This window comes from Neopelma chrysocephalum, unplaced genomic scaffold, assembly GCF_003984885.1.
Source record: "Neopelma chrysocephalum unplaced genomic scaffold, ASM398488v2 Primary Assembly neopelma1_43, whole genome shotgun sequence".
NCBI lineage: Eukaryota > Metazoa > Chordata > Aves > Passeriformes > Pipridae > Neopelma > Neopelma chrysocephalum.
In genome coordinates this window covers 8198934-8220852 of record NW_020897702.1, presented here as the reverse complement: position 1 = coordinate 8220852, position 21919 = coordinate 8198934, and the positions used below count along the sequence as shown (strand labels likewise).

Genomic DNA, 21919 nt, shown 5'->3' with positions numbered 1-21919 from the left:
ACATGCACAATGAAGACTCCACAGCCTCTCCAGGCAACCACTTGCAGTGCCCAGTCACCCTCACAGTCGAAAAGCCTCTTGCTGTTCAGAGGGAGCCTCCTGTGCTCCAGTTTGTGCTCACACACACATACCCTTAGACATCTCTATCCTCAAGCTCCCATGAAAGCAAGGGTACAAAGCTGACCTTAGCAGTGGTGCCTAGGTGTGCTGTGAAGGCAGCTTGCCAGGTTAGACAAGCAGTTCTCACTGCTTCCCCATGAGTACAAAATGGCATAGACAAAGTAAGGACGGAGCTTGCTTTCACTGAGGAGAAAAGGGAGGGGGAGCAGAAGGGACAAGGTGAAGTAAGTGAATACCTTCTACTGTGCAAGAGAATGAAATGAATTTTTCACTATCCACAGAAATGGAATTGGAGCAGCCAGCCTGGCAGCAACCCTTTTCTAGAGTAAGTACTGCAGAATTTTAAGACAAGTCAGCTTAAAAACATCTGTGAGGTGGGAGAACTGGATGAGATGACCTTTGTTAATTTTCTGGTGTTTCTGAGTAGCTTGGAGAATTAACTTGTCCCCCAGTCTCAACCTGTCCTAGCCTTACAAATATAGATGAGCAGTTTATAGAACAGATTTTGTGGTCTGCAAATGCTGTTGCCTCCTAACTGAGAGATGAAAAAAAAATAATATTACGAAGGAAAACGAATAGCCAAAGGCTGACTGAAAAGGAGTGCTGCCATTCATTTACTCTTTTAAGTCAAGCAGTAAGTAAACTGACACCCAGGCTCGGCCACCTGCTGTATTTCACCACAGCAGGGGTTAAAACAGCATGACTTGGATTGAGGAATCTTCTCTTAGATGTCTAAAATAAGGTAATCTACAGCTGTTAGATTTCCACTGACAGCTGATTTTAAAAAACAGCCTTTAAACCACACATGCCAGAATACTGAATCAATAAACTGCTCCTTAAAAGTTGGAATGGGAAAAAAAATTGGCAACACTGATGTTGTAGCACTCACTTAAAAATAAATTTATTTTGTAAAAACTATAAACAGTATATACACAACAAGCTTAAAGGGGTTTTGCTTCTTGTTTACAGAAATGTACATTATTTTTGCTGATGTCTTAACACTTCAGCAGTTTTGACATTGCCTACAACTTAGTGTCCATGATAATATTTCCATCCTTGTCCTTTACTCTGACTCTCCCAGAGCCATACTTTGTTTCCTGCTGTCCATTCATGTACACAGTCTTGACAGAACCATCTGGGTATTCCCGTCTCTTAAACTGTGATGTATGTAGTTCTCTCTGGCCATTATTGAACTCTATAGTTTTGCTTCCATCTCTGCATTAAAGGGGAAAAAAAACAACCAATACTTTGTAAGGATCATACATAGGCTTAAGATTAATCTCAGAACAGCAATTGTGCAAGCCTAAATAAAGGAAGATAGTAAGAAATACAGTATTTGTGGGAAAATCGGTTAAATATCATTGCAGGTGGTCATACTCAAAAATCTGTTTCGGCAAAACTGACATGGCTTCTTGTGAGCCTCTACTGCTCTTTCTCTGCACTAAATCCGTTGCTGCAACACTCCAAGAAAAGTTTAAAACTTGATGTTTTGAGCACTGTTAGTCAGACCCACTTCCTAGTCATGTTCTCCTGTGTTTTCTAGAATTACATACAAATCAGAAAAGTCTCCCAGGTCAGGACAATACACTCAGGCATTCAGTCTTTCTCATCCAGGCTACCAAAAGAAAAGCCCAAAACTCAAGCAGTAAGTAAATGTTCACAGTACAGTACATTCAAATGTAAACTGGTAGAACTAGATCTGTCACCATATAGTGCCCCTGTCCCATCCCCAGGCCAGGGGACCCAAGAAGGGAAAGCTTACGGCTGAACACGAACAATGGTACCGTCTGGAAGGATACTTTCTTCTTGTCCGTCTGTAAATAAGTTCTTAATAGTTTGATCAGGGAAGGTAATTTCCTTTTTGCCATCAGGATAATGCTTCTCTGAAATGTATTTTGAGACAAGATGCTTATTACACAAATACATAGATATCTATGGGCATTAATTCTGACAGGCGGGTTGGGTTTTTTTTTACCTATTTGTCCATTTGAAAACTGCAAGACCTCTAAGCCATCAGAGTATGTAGTATGTGTAGTCTTAGCATCAGCATAATAATAAATCTGCAGAAAACAGTTCAGCTTTAACGTAACTAGTGAGAAATTTAAAGTACATGTGTACATGTATTTAATAAGTGTTTATTTAATAAATATTTATTGAAAAAGGCTGAGGATGCAGGATACATACCACCGTTTGATCAGGCATAACTTGCTTCACATCCCCATTGAAGAAGGTTATAGTTACAGTCTTTCCATCAGAACCCACTTTTTTCCATGTTCCATTGGGAAAAAATACAAGGTGACAGCCATTTTTCAAAACTTGCTCAACCTGATGAACACATTGCAGAGAGGTCAGTATTGAGCCATCCCACTTTATGTTGTCATTCATCATTCACAACAGCTGTCTTCCTGAATTTCAGAGTGCCAAGCTCTTATTTTACCTTTCCATCAGGATAAGCAGTTTCTCTCTCTATCTCTTCACCACCCATATATGCAGGACCAGATGGTAGTGACACATGAGCTTCATTAGGAGAGATGTCCTGAGATGACATACAAAGCTTGATTTAGCTTTTTTACATTTTTTTTTCCCAGGCTGACAGGTACTTTAGGAAACAAGGAGCATTGTGGGAGGAAGACAAGTGTGGGAAGGCATAAACACAACCTGGAGTTTAAGCAACTCCTAGTATAATTCAAGTGGTAAAACAGACTGAGACTCAGCAATAATTGGTTGACCCTGGTCAGCTGTAGTCTGGACTAAAGTGGAATTCAGTGGTGTGTTGTAGCATGGTGCTTAGTTTCCTTAAGAGATCCACATTAAGGTATGAAATTATGAAGTTCCATAAAGCCTGAATGTTACTTATAGCAATTAATGTAAGAATAAATTCAACTACTTACAAGATCCTTGCACAGTTGCCCTACATGGAGCGTATAAACACCCATCTTTTTTAACTTTCTTAAAGGATAAAACATTTTGCAAACTTCAAAAGAGCAGGAGATTATTAGTTTATTTTCTTTCCTGAGCCAAAGAATAATGCACCTACTAGATAAAGATAAAACACTCTTCATTGACTAGTGCTAGTATACTCTTCATTGACTAGCCATTTTCTGGTATGACCGTAAAAGTTGAAGAACATAAGAAGGTGAGTCAACAGTCTTATCAGTCACCCTCCACATACTCATTTAAATACAAATAACATTTTCTTTTAGGCTTTTTCCTCCCCCTTAAAAATCAAATCAAGACACAGGACTTACTACCATAAAAGTCTTAGAAGAATCTTCTACTGCTGTCATTGTCTCAGAGTTGCTTCTGTCGTTAGCAGGTCCTGATGCAGGTGTTCTAGAAAGTTTTCCTACTCAGATACATGTAACAGTTAAATTGGACACTGAAATTAAAGTATGGTTTAAGTGTTACAATTATATATGAGGTCAAGTTGTACAGGACACCTACATTTCGTAAGTTCAGTAGTAACTGAAAGCAGCATATTTATTAAAAGAATCAGCATGTGCCAATAAAAGAATCGGTCACTACCATTGCTTCTTGTGTCAGCAAGAATCTACAACTGAAGAATCATTGCAATAGGCATAAACACACTTTCTTCTCCTATTTCATCTCTGTAGATTTACAAAGGATTCCCTCCCCTCCCCCCAGGAATTTAGACAACATTTTTAGTTACACCTTGTAATGAATAAAATAAGATTAATACAACCTTTTTCACAGAAACTGATCAGCATACTTTTCCCATGTCTCTCCTGTCAAATTACCAAAATAAAAACACCTCCAATTCTGGAACATACTCCTCTAACATATAACACGATGGTTGGTTGAGCTGTCAGAAGTGTCAAAAAATACCCTGCAGTTACTTTCCATATGTGATTATTCATTAGGAAGGCAAACAGGCTTTACTCCTAAATGTGAACAAGGAACACCTGCTACAGCATTGCCCATATGATTATAGATCCTGATAACAGAAGATTCAGAAGAGACACAGCAGTTCCGATGCTCTCAACACAGTCATGTAGAAGTTAGGAAGAAATTCTTCACTGGGAGGGTGGTGAGACACTGGAACAGGTTGCCCAGAGAAGCTGTGGATGCCCCACCCCTGGAAGTGTTCAAGGCCAGGTCGGATGGGGCTTTGAGCAACCTGGTCTACTGGAAGGTGTCCCTGCCCATGGCCAGGTGGTGGAACTAGATGATATTTGAGGTCTCTTCCAACCCAAACTATTCTATGATTCTGTGATCTAATCAACAGCTTGGAGAACACAAATGATGAATGCCATTTTGGATTACAGAAAACAGCTTCTGCTATGCTCCGGACCACCAAAAATGACCAGAAGCATTCTCACTCTGAGATTGGTCTCATCACAGCTTTCTCCAGAATCCTACCCTATGCTCAAGCCCATTACTTCTCTCACTGTCTACTTTTGAGGTGGTGATGCACTCCACAAAGCAAAAATTCACATTAGTTTTACTTTAAAGACTTAACAGAATTCTCTGATCAGAAAAACATTTTTACCTTTTGCCTGCAAATAACTTTTGCCATTCATTTTGCTGCACTTCTGTACTGGAAGAAGCAGAGATGCAGTTTGACTTTTGGGGCCTCTATTTGGTAGACACTAAAAGAAAGGGAGTATCTGTGGTTTATGTGACATAAAACTGTTCATGCAGCATCAACAAAATTTATTGACCATATGACATTAAAGTTACTGGAAGCTTTTTTCACCAACTATACATTTTTGAGACTTGGTCAGCAGAAAGGCTTGTGTGATGTAGCCCAAGCTGCACTTTGGAGCTCTTCCTCCACCTGCTCCCTCACTACCAACTACAGAATGTTAATTTGGTGCAAGCAATCCAGAATAATAGTTACAGTTTCAAAACTTAATGTAAGTGCTCTAGACAGTTGTGAACTCCTTGCTTTTTGTGGTTGATCCTTAAGGGGCAGAAGGTCACAGGTTAGACCCCACCAATGATTTTTCTCTTATAACTGCATAATTTTGAATTTCTAAGATGAGTTCCTCAACAAAAGGGATGTTGCACATTGTGAACATTCACATTTGGAAAGAAGTGACATTAACACAATTCTCTGTCACCACTATTGTAGTCCCCACATTAGTAAATTTAACAGCTAAACTGTAGCTATTGGAATCCAAGTATATGACACAAAACCCCTGAGTATTCACAGAGATATATGTAAAACACCAAGATTAATAACGTACAGATTCTGCTCTTTTTAAAGCCATCGCAGAGTTTTCTGGTTTTCTTTTGCTTCCAGCAGCTTCTATTTTCTTCCAGGCTTCTAGACGGAACTTCTCCATAATTTTGACTTCTTCTTTTAGCTCCAAATTCTCATTTACTAAAGCTTCTATTTGATCTTTCAGGCGTCGATGGGTAGTTGACCATTTTGCCTCTTTTTGTTTTATATCTTCCTGTAACTCTGCAATCTGTTGTTTTAAAGCCTTAGAAAAATGCACATTTAAAAATTAAAGAGCTTTCATTTTTTAATATATCAAAATATTTTTTAAATTTCTAATAGAAATACAAGCACACAAAAAAGGCACAAGAGTGGCAAAAAAGTAAGGTTAATTTAGTGGTGCAGAGGGTGAAAGACAGGAGAAGTTTTCTTCCCTGAAAGAGATTTACTTTAGACTACCAACTTTATAAGCTCAACTTCTATCACAGGAATTGTTTTTATTGCTCTCTTGGCATCCTTTACACTTAATCGATTGGCCAATACAAATAAGCTTGAGATAGAAACATTAAATCCTTAAGGCTACCCTTGACAGGGCCCTTCAAAAATCTTGGCACAGGAAAACAAGGGAGGACAGAGTCACACAAAACACAGGTAAATCTGCACAGCCAGTTCAGTCTTTTGAAGTAAGGAAAATGTGTAGGGAAGGACAAGGAAAATCCCTGTGTGGTGCTTAATGTGACTTGTCTGTACATCTTGTACACGATACATCCTGACACTGAAGGAACAAACAGATGTTGTTTCTTACATCTCTGATACCAGAAGATAAAAAATTTAACTCTGAAAATTGTAGATTACTACATCAACTGTACAACAGTTAGAATAAAACTCCTGTGCAGTTCTAGTTTGCATTTTGATCCACTACCATGAATAAAAACTTACAACTTAATATTTTAACTTTGGTAATTTTGTTTCAAAGTTGAAGATGTCACAGTCATGAGCAGTTTTTACTGTGGAAATGTAACAAAAAGATTTGCTTATTAGGAGTTTTTGCCTTAAAACCATCAAGCAACCTTGTGAAGACTGTAGTTTTTTTCCTCAATTAGAATGATTTAGATTGGAAAAAACCTTCAGGATCATGGAATCCAACTGTAAACCCAGCACTGCCAAGTCCACCACTAACCTATGTCTGCTACCAGTTCCCATCTTGAAATCACTTGTAAGCTTTCAACTAAGTTACAACATAGTTGTTGACTGCCTTTAATTGAATTTCCATGTTCCTGTGTGGACTAGAAGAATAATATGTTCTTATACCTGAATTTCATCACGTTCTTTTTTATCTGGAATTACTCTAGCTTCTGCAGTATATTTTTCAAAAACTTTGCGCTCCTTTTGCAGTTTTTTCATTTCCTTTTTTTTATATTCTTCTATTTCAGCCAGTTCTTGGGCTTTCTGCTGCTCAAAGTCTGCAATTTCTTTCCTATAATTATGAAACAAAGTTGTTGTTTTAGCCCAAATCTACTTCAAATCTGGATTTTAAGAAAAAAAATGAAGACACAGTATTTTGTGGTCATTGATTCCAACCCAACATCTATTACCTCCAGGGAGACTTGCCTATAAATGGTATTACTTATTTAAGGAGTAAGAATTATCACACAGTTAGTGTTTGAAGTCCAACAATTTATATTTTTATATCTTCTAGTCACAAAAGTTATCCTGAATTTAGAAAATATTTGGCTAAATATTCCATTCCTCTAAAAGTACCAGGGAAAAGAGTCTGCCAATAGCAGAAGGTCACAAATGAACATCAGCCAAAGACACAATACTGTTTCCAAACAGAAGTGGCTGTGGTAGGAACAGGTGTGCCACATTTAAGTCATCAGAGGCAATTATTCTACTCTGTATGTTGCTTATAAATGCCCCAGTACAAATTAAAAGATTCTCAGTTTGTACAAACATCCAATCCAAAGCAAAAGCATCAGTCATGTTAGTGTGAAGATCAGTTCTGCAAGACCAGTTTAGGACTGTGTTATCCCTCCGAACAAAAGTACACAAATTCTCCCAAGCATAACTTTTAATGATACCATATTAATCTAGCAGGGGTTCTTAATACTATAATTTCTGTCTAAGTCTCTTGACCAATCTCCAGTGTAACTGATACACATGAATTGTTTACCTGTGCTGTTGGTAACTAACTGGACATCATGATAGTCTGCAACATACTATGTAAGTGAATGCAACCAAAATGTTTCATTTAAAAATTACCTGATATTTGCCAAGGCCTGCTCTCTTTCTTCACGGAGTTTACTTAGAGTTGTGTTTTCAGCTCGGAATCTCTCTATTTCAGTTTCCAATTCATTGAGTCTCTCTCTCAGTAGCTGGGATGGAACAGTATTTCCTGTCAAAGCACAGCCAGATGCATGTTATCTAAGCAGCATCAGTAAGACTGAAGAAAACAATTATCACATACCAGCTTACAAATTGTACAAAGAAAAAAAAAAGTATTTTAGAGACAGTAGTAATATTGTAAACTCTTCTACTATTCAAATAACACAGAAGTTAACGTTTTAAAGCATTCTGTACTATTTACTGAAGTACCTCAAATATTGAGTAGATCTATCATCCCTGTAGTACTTTTAAGTATTGAATACATTGGTCATCTTCATAGAACTAACGTATATTTGGAACTGGATGTGAAGGGCTTCACGTCAAACCAGAGAAATAAAATGAAGGCATAAGGGTATAATGAATGTACATGGTAAATGTGTATGTACAAGTACATACTATATATATGCACCATATAAAGGTATATCAAGTAGGAAAGTTTACGGTTATAAGTTTTTTCAAGTTTTACTTACAACAATATCTGCTCACACTCAACACTGATGTGAAATCTCTTGCGGAGGCTGATAATAGGAAGGTTTTTTGTGGGCTTTTATGCCATCCCAGTTTGCTGTTCAGTCCCTTCCTAACAATCCCAGGGTTTTAATAGTCTCAGTATGCAACAGAAGAGCCTAAATATCGATGTTGCAGTGTAGGTAGTTGCCTCGTTCATCCTTAAATAGTCTGAAATTCTGTAAAAAACCCCCTACCCCTCTTCCTGCAAACATCTAGCAGGTACCTTTAAACAACCCTACACAATCCATTCTCCAGAAAACAATAAGTAGAAGTAGCAGCTTTCCTATGAATCATTGAATATTCTGAGTTGGAAGGGACCCACAAGGATCATTGAGTCCAACTCCTAGCCCTGCACAGGACAATCCAAAAAATCACACCATGTGCCTGAGAGCATTGTCCAAACATTTCTTGAACTTTGTCAGGCTTGGTGCTGTGACTATTTCCATGTGGAGCCTGTTCCAGTGCCCCACAACCCTCTGGGTGAAGAACCTATTCCCAGTATCCAACCTAAACCTCCCCTGACACAACTTCAGGCCATTCCCTTGGGTTCTATCACTGGTCACCACAGAGATCAGTGCCTGCCCCACCTCTTCCTCTCACAAGGAAGTTGTAGACAACAGAGGTCTCTCTTCAGTCTCCTCCAGGCTGAACAGACCAAGTGACCTCAGCCGCTCCTCATACAGCTTCCCCTCAAGGCCCTTCACCATCTTTGTTGCCCTCCTTTGGACACTCTCTAATAGCTTGTGTTGTGGTGCCCCAAACTGCACACAATATTCAAGGTGAGGCTGCACCAGTGCAGAGCAGAGCGGGACAATCTCCTCCCTCAACCAGCTGGCGATGCTTTGCCTGATGCCCCACAGGACACGGTTGGCCCTCCTGGCTGCCAGGGCACTGCTCACTCATATTCAACTTGCCATCAACCAGGACCCCCAGGTCCCTTTTCGCGGCACTGCTTTCCAGCATCTCATTCCCCTGTACAAATATCCAGGGTTGCCCCATTCCAGGTACAGAATGCGGCAGTTTCCCTTGTTAAACTTCATACAGTTGGTGATTGCCCAGTCCTCTAATTTGTCGAGGTCTCTCTGCAGGGCCTCCCTGCCTTCGAGGGAATCAACAGTTCCTGCCAATTTAGTATCATTGGCAAATTTACTCAGTGTACCTTCAAGTCCTATGTCCAAGTAATTTATGAAGATGTTGAAGAGCACAGGGCCTAAGATGGAGCCCTGTAGAACCCCAGTGGTGAGAGGTCTCCAGTCTGATGTCACCTCATTCACTATAACCCACTGTACCCATGAGCCAATTGCTCACCCACCACATGACATGTTTAGCTAGCTGTGTGCTGGACATTTTGTCCAGAAGGATACTGGGAGAGATGGTATCAAAAGCTTTTCTGAAATCCAAAAAGATTACATCAACTGGCTTATCACAAAAACCTAAACAAAATCCTAAACATTCACTGGAGCAGAGTTTGAAACCAAGATCATAACCTTACAGACAGAAGATTTAAATGGGAGGCTGCGCCTTCATGCTTTCACTGAACAACTCCATGTTTTATGATAGCAGAAACACAACAGCTTCAACAGGAAGTTTTAGAGGCAGTCCTCCACAGACTGTAACCACATAGATGAAATCAACTTGGGCAATGCAAAAAAATGAATCCACATTTCCCATATTCCACATGAATTCTCTAGATGCTATACTACACTTTGATAATATGGATAGGGCTGCCACTTTCTTGTATTTTATAAGAGGAATAAGCTAACCTAGCAGTGCATAGCATTAACCTACTGTAGTGTAAATGCACACTGTGGTGGAAAGGGAGGTACCACTTCATTTTTGGCTTGCCTTTGATACTTTCCTTTATTCAGAAACAGTGATCAAGTAGCTCCAGATCAAGTTACTTCAATGAGCTGATCTGACAAAAAACTAGCCTCCAGAGGGGAATAAAAGAAAAACCAAATAATAAAAATGTTTTCACAAATTATAGTCATTCTGCAATCTGCATAATCATCAGACCTGGCATCAGACATGCAACCAGAGGAGATGTAAGGGGAGAATAAGGCCATTCCCTGCAGCAGAAGTCTACTTACACCCTTTGGTGCAATGTCAGGTTGCAGCTTAAACGCTAGAAGGAAAGACTTGTAAGATATGTCCTCCTCAACATTTCCTACCAGTTGCTGTTCTCTCACCTCCTGGATCCTGTTCCACATTCGATTTGGTTTCACGTTCCAAGCGACAGCCTGCCTTCTGTTTCGGTTTCAGTGAAGGAAACAGTTTCATCATCAGGTTTGATACAGGAGGTCCATTTGAATCACTGTCCGCTGCAGACTCTTTGGACATTTCATCTGCTTTCTTTGAGGCAACTTTTCTCTTTATTGCTTTATCTGGGACAGGTGAATCATTCTTTCTGGGAAAGTCCATCTGCGAAGGTATTTTAGTGTATTTTTCAGGTAAATCACTGCTAACATAATTTTCATCAAGATCACTCCATGTTCTTTCATCATCAAATTCAAACTTACTCCTCCTTAAACACGACACACTTCTGTGATTGTCTGTAGCTCTTCTAATCTTTTGCTTTGACAGTGCACTGCAATCTTTGTCTGACAAGCCAAGGTCAGCATCTCCATTTATGCTTTCTTTGCTGATGTCTGTAACAGAACTTCCACAATCAAAAAATTCTGGATCACTTTCTCTATGGCTCACAAAGGATGTCTTAGCATCCTTGTTGTCATGCTTCAATGTGGCCTCAAATCTACTCTCAGAATCTGTAGCAGTATCACCACTGCCCTCACCCTTATCTTCATTTACAATCCAGGGATTACTTTTTAAAGCAGGAGCTGTTTTCACAGCTGAAAATATTACATTGTCTGTTTTATTCAATGGATCCTTCACTCTAGAATCTGCTCCTGAATTTGAGACTGAGTGCATAACTAGGCTATTATGTATATTTTCCTGTGCTATGCAGTCTGCCCTTTCATTTTTCTCATTTGTGAGTTCGACAGCCAGCACCTTTACTTGCTGCTGTTTTGCCTTTATAGGGGTAGAAGACATTCTATGGCCTTTTAAAGTTTGCAGATCTCGATCCAAGACCCTTTGCACAAATGAGGAATTACTTGAGAAAGATAATTCATCTGCAGCTTGTTCTAGAAACAAAAACTCATCTAATTCTAGAGTCTCTTTTTCTTTTTCTTTTTCCCAGTTCTCCAGCTTATTCTGAAATGAAATTTCAAAAGACAGTTCTGAATCTTTTACAGGGTGACCTATAGTATGTTTAGAATTAGAGAAGGCACTGGCCAGCTCTTGAGACAACTGAGACTTTTCTGTGCCAGGCAATTTGTTTTTGATTTTGCCAGTATTAGACTTAGCAAATTCTACTCTGTTCTCTTTATTTTCTGTTTTGTTATTAATTTCTGATGCGTAATAATCTCTCATCTGTCCATCATAATTTTTTCCTGATTGCATTTTTGTTTCTAATGGCAAGATATTTTCTCCATTGTGATTCCTGAGTACCACCGTCTTCTGAATAGGGCAATGTTTTGCTTTATTGGGGTGGTTGTATTTTTTACATGTTGCAAAAGAATTTTCAGAAACCAGTTCTTTGCCAGGAGGCATAGTTTTCTTCTGTGTTTGTGATCTGTCCACTTTAATAACATTTCTGTCATCTGCAGCCCTTTGTTGAAGTTTTGAGGTGTTTTCTCCGTGTTTTGTAATTTTAGATTTGGCATTAGTGAATCTTGTTAAGCCTTCTCCTCTTTTCAGGAAGGGTCTTTTGGTCACTGGTTTTTGAACAGCTGATCCATTTGTCTCCTGAAAATGAGTAAAGAAAAGTAAACCACAAAATGCAACATGTTGGCTTTCAATACCAGCATGTACCCTGCACATTTTTAAGCACCTATCACATCTTGACACAAAACAGAAAGAAGAATAAAGTTTTTAAAAATATTAATAAATAACCTGCAACTTCTGGTTTTGCTCCAGACGCTGCTCTTCTAGTTGTATCTGTTCTTCCAAGAATTCTTCAAAAGTCTGTTTCTTCTCATGTATTGCAGCTTTAATAGGTCTAGTGTAATTAAAGAAAAAAATATATAAATAAGCCTATAACAACTCTTATAATTCTATATAAAATAAATATGTTTAACATCACTGCTATTCAAAGACATAAGGTGTAATTGCATAAAAGATGACAAATCATGAGGTGTTTCAGTCATTAGGTTAATCTGAGAAATGCATTTTAACACTACGTGTTTATCTATCGAGAAATAGTTTATCAAACCCCTGCAACAGTTAATACACATATATAAAATATATTGTATACAGGTTTTGGGTTTCTTTCACTGCTTTTCTTAATGACCCTTTCTTTTGGCCAAATCACCAAACTTTCACTCATAGTTTAGTCACACAGCCAAGCTCTACAGTCTCACCTTCCCACTCAGGAATGCTACTAAGATCATTACCCTATCTGCCCCTTTGATACTCCTCCTCCTTCACAGGAGTATTGGGTCGGGTCTGGCTGGGATGCAGTGAGCTGTTTTCATAGCAGCCCATATGGTGCTGCGTTTTGGGGTTGTGACTACTACATATTGATAATATATGAGCTTTAAAACAATGCCAACTACTACTGTTATTCTATCAACTCCATATACAAATCTTTTACCATACTGTAAGTGGGTTGACGTGGTTGGATGCCAGGCACCCACCAAAGCCACTCTATCACTCCCCTCTGCAACTGGACAGGGGAGAGAAAATATAACAAAGGGTTGATGAGTTAAGGTCCAGGGGAGATCACTCACCAAATACTGTTTTACCTGTTTTACACAGGTAAAACAGACTCAAAGTGTGGATACTAATTAAATTTATTACCAACAGAATCAGAACAGGATAATGAGAAAAGAAATCTTAAAAACATCTTCCTCCACCCCACCCTCCTTCCCAAGTTCTACCCCCTTCCCCCCAACAACACAGGGAGACAGGGAATGGGGGTTATGGTCAGTTCATCACAGATTGTTTCTGCTACAGCTCACAGAGAGAAACCCTTCCCCTGCTCCCTGTGGGGTCCCTCCCACAGGAGACAGTCCTTCACAAACTTCTCTAATGTGAGTCCCACAGGCAGTTCTTCACAAACTGCTGCCACGTGGGTCACTTTTCCACAGGGTGCACTCCTTCAGGCACAGGCTGCTCCAGCTTAGGTTCCCTAGAGGGTCACAAGTCCTACCAGGAAACCTGCTCTAGCATGGGCTCCTCTCTCTACAGGTCTGCAGGTCCCTGTCAGGACCCTGCTCCAGAACGGGCCTCCCACAGGGTCACAGCCTCCTCCAGGTATCCACCTACTCCAGTATGGGTCTCCTCCACAGGCTGTAGGTGGATCTCTGCTCCCCTGTGGACCTCCATGGGCTGCAGGGGCACAGCTGCTGCACCATGGTCTTTACCACAGGCTAGAGGGGAACCTCAGCTCTGGTGCCTGGAGCACCTCCTGCCCCTCCTTCTCCACTGGCCCTGGTGTTTATACTGTTGTTCACATGTTCTCTGCTCTTCTCTGGCCTCAATTTCATCTGCACAGTAACTTTATTTCTTCTTAAGTATGTTATCACAGAGGTGTCACTGTCATCCCTGATGGGCTCGGCCTTGGCCAGTGGCAGGTCCATCCTGGAGCCAGATGGCATTGGTTCTACCAGACATGGGGGAAGCTTCCAGCAGCTTCTCACAGAAGCCACCCCTGTAGCCCCCCACTACCAAAACCTGGCCACATACATGAGAAGGCTTCTGCCACAAGCACTGTCATTAGTTCTTAGACATATACAGACATTTCACAGAATCACAAAATGGTTTGGGTTGGAAAGGACCTTAAAGATCATTCAGTTCCAACCCTCGTGCCACGGGCAGAGACACTTTTCACTACACCAGGTTGCTCAGGGCTCCATCCAACCTGGCCTTTAACACTTCAAACAATCTTAACTCCTGACTAAAAAAGTCACAGCCTTGCGCTCCTCCTTCATGTTACTACTTTCAGCACCTAACAGTGGATAGGAGGTTGTAATAAACTGGGAACAATAATTATAACTGTTTATATACTGAGCTGTAATAAAACATGCTTCTAAGCTGGCATTACCCTAGGTTGCACACACACCTCTTCCTCCAGTACACAACATCACATCTTTTACAGCACAAGCAATTTCAAGCAAGAGCCTTTCTTATTACAGGTCACCACAGTATCCAGAAAAATTGAATCCTTGGTTGAGAAAGCTACACAAATTGAGAGTATCAGACTCTTCTAATCAGGACTCAGAATTCAACCAAACTTGTGTTATTTGATAAGAACTGCGTAATCACAGTCTGAATTACCTTTCCTCTGTATTAGTCCGTGAATGTTCACCTCCGCTGGAATTTTCAGAAAGAACTGCAATTCCCACACATAAAGAATCAATGTGATTATCTTCACTCTCCATTAATAGTTCCGTCTTTTTTTCTGGACACCACATGTTTTTACCTATGAAAGTAACAGAATTTTCTTTTTGTCCCAACAACAAATCAGTTTTCAGGACATACTTTAAGCAGCATTCAGGTCAGATTAAAACCAGAAGGGAGCTTCATGGCTATGTCATCTTAATTCCTACACAAAATAGTCCTAAGATTTCTCCAAATTAATTTTTATTTGAATTTGCACTTTCTTTTTACGGGAACATCCAATTATGCATTAAAAAAATTCCACAGACTTTAAATAATCCATTGTGATTGTTTATCTTCTTTGCTATTGTTAATGCATGGCTTAAAAAAATAACTGAACAAATTTTGATGTCTGCTCTACAGAAGCTCTTATCAAGCTTCTGTTTCCTACATACGTATGTATAAATTGAGAAGAATTTGATTTTTGTCTCATACTGCTTTTAACAAAGCTCCCATGGACAACAACAGGAACACTCTGAGGTCTGTAAGCTGTCAGTAAACCAACCAATAAATCAAGTAAACCAACAAAAATCAGAAGATCTTCAAAATAAGCAGTATAAAATTATGCTCGGTAACTACAAGCAGAAAATAAACCACCATCTTTCTATAGAAAGAATTTATCTTTCAATAAATGACTAACCAGTAATGTATTTGTCTTCCTTGTTGTTCAAACAATTTGGCTTTTTCATAGGCACACATGGACCTTGCTTTTCACAGGCAGACACTTCTGAAAGACTGTTCTTCAAAGATGGGGTGCATTCTTTGTTGTTTAACTTTTGTAAAGAATCATTGTCTTGTGTATATGAAGCAACAATCGGAGCATGAGTTCTGTCTTCAAAGATATTCTGATATCCAGATGATGGCAATTGGTGTAAAGTTGTTAAGCCTGATGAATGCCCAGGTCTCAGCTTTTGACTTTCAGCTGTTAGAGTATAGCCTTGAAATTAGAAGAAAAAAAATGGCTGTGTCATTGTATTTGTATTACAACACTACTGTTCCACAGGATAAAAGAAATGGCACTGAGGAGCAAGATTGATCACCTGGCCTCCATTCTTACATTACTGATCAAGAACAAGTGATTAGGCAATCTGGCTTTTGTTGTCCTACGATAAGCCCTAAATTAATTGTCTCAGAAAATCATTTAAATCAGGTTGGACTGCTACTGTCAAGAGAAGAAAATACCACTGCTCAACTCTAAAAGCTTTTTCCAGCCAAGAACTGTCACCTCTCTGTACACACAGCAAACAAGACTGGAAAACTGATACAGGTTACAAGTGTTTGTTTTCAAATACAGATCAGCTTTCTAGTCTAGTTCAGTTCATTACCTGAACACGATGGGCATGAACACAAACACTGGGGAACTTCATTTGGTTACACTGCAAGTTTAAAGCAATCAAAAGTACTGTGAGAAACAGCTAATCAGAAAGGAAAGTAACTTTGTTTTACACTTTATAATTAATATGTGTACTTCAAAACAAGGGCTCCCATCATAGTGCATATTGATCAAGTTACAATTACAGCTAGCATTTTATAAAAACAGGACGGTATTCCTTCCACAGCAGCACTCAATTTTTCAGGCACTGAAGCAATGCAGCATTTATCTTTGACTAATCAAGTCAAAGACGAAGACTAATCAAGTCTTAAGAGAAGAACACAGAATACGCTTTAAGATTTTAACTGGAAAATAAGATTAAATTTTTTGGTTTATTCAAAGTACTTCATGTGCTTTTTTTCTCAACTTACCAAGAGCTGCTGCCTGGCCAGATACCATGCTAAGTAGCTTCTGCTGCTCTTCCATTAGCCATTGAAGTTGCTCCATCTGTTGTTTCTTTAGCTGTTCCTGTTTCTGTCGTTGCAATTCCTTCAGCTTTTCAAACAAAAAAATAAATGTATTAGAGGCTAGGTTTATTTAGAATGTGCCACAGGATTAGCAGCATCAAGACAGCAGGTATTTATTGTTTTAAAGATGCTCCATTAGGCCAGTGTAACATAGAGAAAATTAAGAATTTTTCTATCTAAGAATACACATGCTATTTCCACTTTGCGCGATTAACAGTTCCACTAGTCTTTAATTGACCAATCCGCAAAAAATAGAAATCAGAACATTCATTTCTACTGCATGGGAAAAACATTTCAATCCTGCTCTTTCAATGTCAACTTCTACTATGCTGTGTTTTTATTAAAGTATTAAATACTTCATAATAATTAAAGCTTTAGAAAAAGTGGATTTTTTTCTTTCCTCTCTCCAAGGTCTCAGTTACAGTGAACAATACTGATGCAAAGGAACAAGAAAGGGGAAAGAGCACCGAGCAACATTAAGACTCATGAAGATACTTGAAAAAAAAGAATTAAATTGCTGATTAAATTCAGTAATCCAATCTTCATTTTCTTGTGTACCAGGAGTCCCTGGCCCTGCCTCAATACCAACTTTGAGGGTCATATGAAGGCAGGGCATTCTGTACCCTACCAAACCAGAGCAATGGGTGGTGAGCCTCTGTGTCCATCTTTGTATCTCCCATGCATACATATGTGCTAGTTCCAGCTCCTCCAAAGGAAAGGTCTGATGAATTCCTTCCACAGATCAACAACTGGACCACAACTGTCGTTCAACATGTAAGAAAAAATTCCCTTGAATTTCCCTTGTAGTCCCAGTATAAACAGAAGGCACTACGCAAGTAGAAGTTGTGAGCTAATGATCAAGATCCAAAGATCACCTGAGTCTCATCTCCAACCCCTTCACTTACTAAATTAATCATACCTGTTCTGATAATAATATCCTCAGAAAACCAAACTGAAAAAATCTCATGCTGTGACAAGCATCAGATTATTTTTTTGTTTTGGATTGTCAATAACTTTCTAAGACAGGAGACTTAAAAATTGCACTTAAGATACCGATTACCAGCTAATATTTGTCATTTAGCCACTGACTGATACTGCTGACAATATTTAAAAAGTGAATAAATATTTTCCTACCATGTAAAATACAGGACACAGAGATTAGTGCTGATGTAGCTGCTGGCAGAGTGGACAAGGAGGTAAGAGAGTTCTTAACCCTTAACAGTAAGATCTATTAAAGTGCTGCTGAACACTTTCAGCTAACACAATTTGTATCTAGTAATCGGGAAGAGCTATAAGCCAACCTAAAGACACTTACAGTAGATTAACTGACATTCTTGCATTAGAAAAAAAAGGTAAGTAACATCACAGCACTATAATTCCAGATCTTTTTGTCCTGATTGAACACATTCAACACATTCAACACTAACATCTCTCTTCATTTAAACGGAACCAGGTATATCAGTGTTCACACCTACTTTGAGGACTAACAAAAGATGTTGCTACAGATACAAGATCATGCAACTTCACCATGTTGTGAATACCTGTGGTGAAATACTACCATTGTAATGACCAGCACCCCATTTCCACAGTTTCAAGTGAAGAAACAATGGGACATTGTAAAACTGTGTGCACTTTTCAAGGTAAAATGATTTTGAGAACAATTTAGCTTTAAACTGGAACCTGCGCCACCTGGAAACAATGGGCAGTTAGACTGTCTGTAACTGCACATCACGAGGAGGACAACAACTTTTATGTGCACGTAACCGTAACTTAGGACTTGCTCTTTAAGCTCGCTGTGGTCTATACATTGCAAGGAGTTTGCTTACTTCCAGATATGACAAATCACCTGCAGGAAAAAACTAAATCTTAATGGATGTATGTCAAGGAATTCTAGGACTTTTACCTGTTCAAGCCTTTGTAAAAGTGGGTCGCTGTAACCAGATTTTTTCTGACCATCCACTTCACCACAGACAAAGTCTGGTTTAGAGCTTTTCACATTACATGCTGCTGCTGGAAAAGATGTTCCAGTGCTGTATTGCTGAAGTGTATGAGAGCTGCCAGACTCTTCACACAGGGAGTCATCACTTACAGAACAGGTGTCTGAAAGATGCAACACTTCGGCAGGTAAAGCTGTGATATTTTCAGGTCCAGGTAACAAATTTTCTTTCTTGAAGTTCAAACCAGTAAAACTAGGATCTAATAAGACTCCGGCACGGGAACTATTGAACGTCCAATGTGCAATAAAGTTCTGTTCACCACTCGGATTTTCAACAGTTGGCATCTTGTAAATGGTACTCCACTTTCTTTGCTGATCAGCATTAACATAACAATATTACATTATGTAGGGTTAGGACAGTATAAATTTCAAAGTTCCAGGTACTTGGTATGGACAGTTATCTACTTTTAGCACCTAAAAATTAAGCAGATAAACAAAATAAGAAATCTACAATAACAGATTCCCAGTGAGTTACTCTCTTTTAACCAACCTGGTGTATTTATAAAAATACGTCACAATCAATAGAAAGCATTTGGACAAGAAGTAACAAACACTTTCTGTGCAGAATATAAACATAATCCAACTCTTAATCATCTTATTTATTTGAGTGCAGTTAATATCATTTCAGATACTACAATGATGTGTACAATATTCTCTTCTGTAGTACAGAGAAGGATTCAGAATTTCTTTTAAACACTTGCAACAAAAGAAGACAGATGATGAGTTGAAAGATTTCCCCCACAGGACGTTCATATTAATGCAAAGTTTCAAATATGCCCGTCTAAATACAAACATTTTAATACATATATTTTAATTCAACTCTATCATTTTTGTGTATTCCTTTGTTTCTCATGGAAACTCTACAACCGTGCTCCCTGTTAGCTTCTTTATCCCAAAAACTTTTTTTTTTTTAATCCATCCAAAAGAAAGCTTGAAGACTGCAACATATCCTAAAAGTGCCATAAACCATGAATGAATTCAGGTAGAGAGGAGACTCAAAGTGACTTCCTCACTTAGGAAGAAAAAGAGACAGAACTGCTGTCGATGACAGTGTGGCAAGCAGGAGCCGGGCCACTCAGCCCTGCTATCTCAAACTAGCCGCAGGGCAAGTAACTCTCTGCTTGTGCATATGGTGTGTCAGGGGGAACACACAGGAAAGGGGCCAGGGGACAAAGGACAGGCAACCACAGCAGCCCAGGCTCAACAGTCCTGCTGATCAGGAAATAACTTCATAAAGCTTCCTTGTTCCCAAGGGATCAGTTCATGCCAGCTCCCACTTAATTTTCCTACTGTAAAAAGGCTTATGCTTCCAACCAGAGTTTGAAAGCACGACTGGGAGAAACAGCGCAATTCCCTTACTGAGATGTTTTCCGACTGCCTTCTGTTTTGTGACGCTACGGGAAGTTTCCCAGTGAGGTGCAGATTCCTGCAGAGGCAAATTCAAGCCCTCAATGTCCACGGTCTGTTTTACCCGTCACCTTTCGGACACCCTCTGGAGGCCGCCTGCCAGTCTGAACCTTCCCAAGAAGTTCACGGCAGCAGCACCTTCCGGAGGTGCCAACCGGAGGAGCCGGCAGGGATCAGGCCGACCCGTACCGGGAAGGAGAGGAGGGACAAAGGAATCCCCGCAAAGGTCGACGGTGGGGACACGAGCACAGCCACGTTCCTCAGCCGAGCCGAGGAGTCGGGCCCGGCGCCCTCCTTTCCTCAGGGACACGGATACCGCCCTCAAACAAGACGTCCTAAGTGCTCCCACAGCGCCCGCTGCTCCCCCGGCCCCTAAGCACTCGCACCGCGACAGCTCCAACCCGCGGCCCCTCGCAGGTAGCGGGGCGGCAGCCCCAGCCCCGGCGCCGCTCCTCACGGTAGTCCCGCAGCCGCGCCGTCCCGGCCGCCAGCCCTCTCCTTCGATTACAAACCTGCCGCCATCGCACAGCCTCCCGGCGCCACAGGCGGGCACCGCCCCGGCGCGCGGCACGCTGGGAGCTGTAGTTCGAGGGCCGTGAATCCGCCCGGCGGCGGGCCGGGAAGGCAGGGGTTTTGGACTACAGCTCCCGAGAGCCCCGCGGAGAAGAGGCCGTTAATAGGCATCAACAGCGACAGCTCTGCCCGGCTCCTGCCCAGGGATGTCGGGGCGGGAAGTGGCGGCGGGATTCGCTCCGGAGCTGAGACTGTTCCTGGCTCCCGAAGGCGTTCCGCGGGTCCGGGTGACTCTCAGGTCCTCCCCGATGACAGCCCTTTGGGGGGCGGAGCGGGGTGAAGCAGCTCTGCTGCTGGGGTGAAGCTGCCGAGGTGAGACTTCCAGCGTGCTGTTCCTGCGGCTACTCACACATTTTAAACTTGAAATAGCGGCAGGAACGCAAAGATAAGTGGGCAAAAAGCAACCCCCGGCTCCCTGACGTTTTGTGCTTTAGGCATGCTCTTACTGAGCGAAATTAGTGTTTTCCTCTAAACTCCAGGCGGGGATAGAGCATCACGGTCCAAAATCGTGGGGTATGTCTCCGGCTATGTCCTGGTTCCACAGTTGTGGGCAGGTACAAAACCGAGCTCTGGGTTGTACAAGCCCAGAGCAGCCCTTTCAGGTGTGTACTACGAGTTTTAATTTCTGCTGTTTCTTACAATAGTCCCATAGGGCTCTTTCTGCCCTCCCTCCTATCATTTTTCCTGGACTTTTGTTTGGCAAGTTTTGGAATATACTGTCTACATGATTGTACTCAGACTGGACTCTGCGTTAAGAGTGATGAGCTACTATGCTAGACTATAGAAGGATTTGTACTCCTGGCTTTCTAAAGCACAGTATCACATTCAATCCCTTTGACATCTCTAGTAGGAAAATACAGTAGAGGGGTGGTTTGGTTTTTGGGTTTTTTTAAATTTACCTTTCAGGACTACGGATTTTTCATAGTCTATTGTTTGATGATAAAAATTATTTTTGGCTCCCTCTCTGTGCTAAAAATCTAATCCATTGCTAACAGTGGTGTTGAGTTTGTGGTTTGATCATGAAGTACAAGCTTGTGTGCTTGTGTGAAATCCTTTTGAGGCTATTGGGACCTCATGGATCTCCACCAACATAAATTAAAATTGTAAGAATTAAACCAGTGATAGTCTTCAGCAGTTCCAATTTGCGTAACTTCCTTATTTGATGCTGCAACAACACAGTATTCCAGTTATAAAAGTGTTTATTGGCAGTTAATCAATTCTAAATACATAGATTAAATACAGTAGGATTTTATTCTGATTTTGAATTTTGGAAATTTTGCCACTCAAAAACACTGTCAACGAAACACTGCTAAAATTCCTTAAGAAGTTCTCTAGGGTATTCTCTTAAGAAGTGTTCTCTAGGGAAATGGGAGAAGAGAGGCTACTATCTAGTGATGGCATTAATCAACACTAAAAGAGAATAGGGAGAATCTTCCTCACTGAAGGGAGAGAAAAGCTTCTGG

At 40.5% G+C, this 21919-nt stretch overlaps 1 protein-coding gene across 6 annotated transcripts; it reads right to left on the bottom strand.

Annotated features, from left to right (window-relative positions):
- Positions 1–999: 999 nt before the first annotated feature.
- On the bottom strand, positions 1000–20491 carry CENPJ (centromere protein J). Of its 6 annotated transcripts, none has more exons than XM_027677238.1 (17): positions 20396–20491; positions 18384–18890; positions 16385–16508; positions 15282–15578; positions 14540–14684; positions 12155–12260; positions 10390–12007; positions 7568–7700; positions 6617–6782; positions 5331–5570; positions 4631–4730; positions 3369–3466; positions 2558–2656; positions 2305–2445; positions 2096–2180; positions 1883–2003; positions 1000–1335 (listed from the first exon to the last, which is right to left on the bottom strand). In XM_027677238.1, the coding sequence occupies exons 2-17, from the start codon at positions 18759–18761 to the stop codon at positions 1143–1145; spliced, it is 4044 nt and encodes a 1347-aa protein (XP_027533039.1). In that variant the 5' UTR covers positions 18762–18890; positions 20396–20491; the 3' UTR covers positions 1000–1142. The 6 variants fall into 6 exon arrangements, with proteins under 6 accessions (XP_027533039.1, XP_027533042.1, XP_027533043.1 ...); XM_027677241.1 differs by having other exon boundaries at positions 3372–3466; XM_027677242.1 differs by having other exon boundaries at positions 14540–14594.
- Between the last annotated feature and the right edge of the window lie 1428 nt (positions 20492–21919).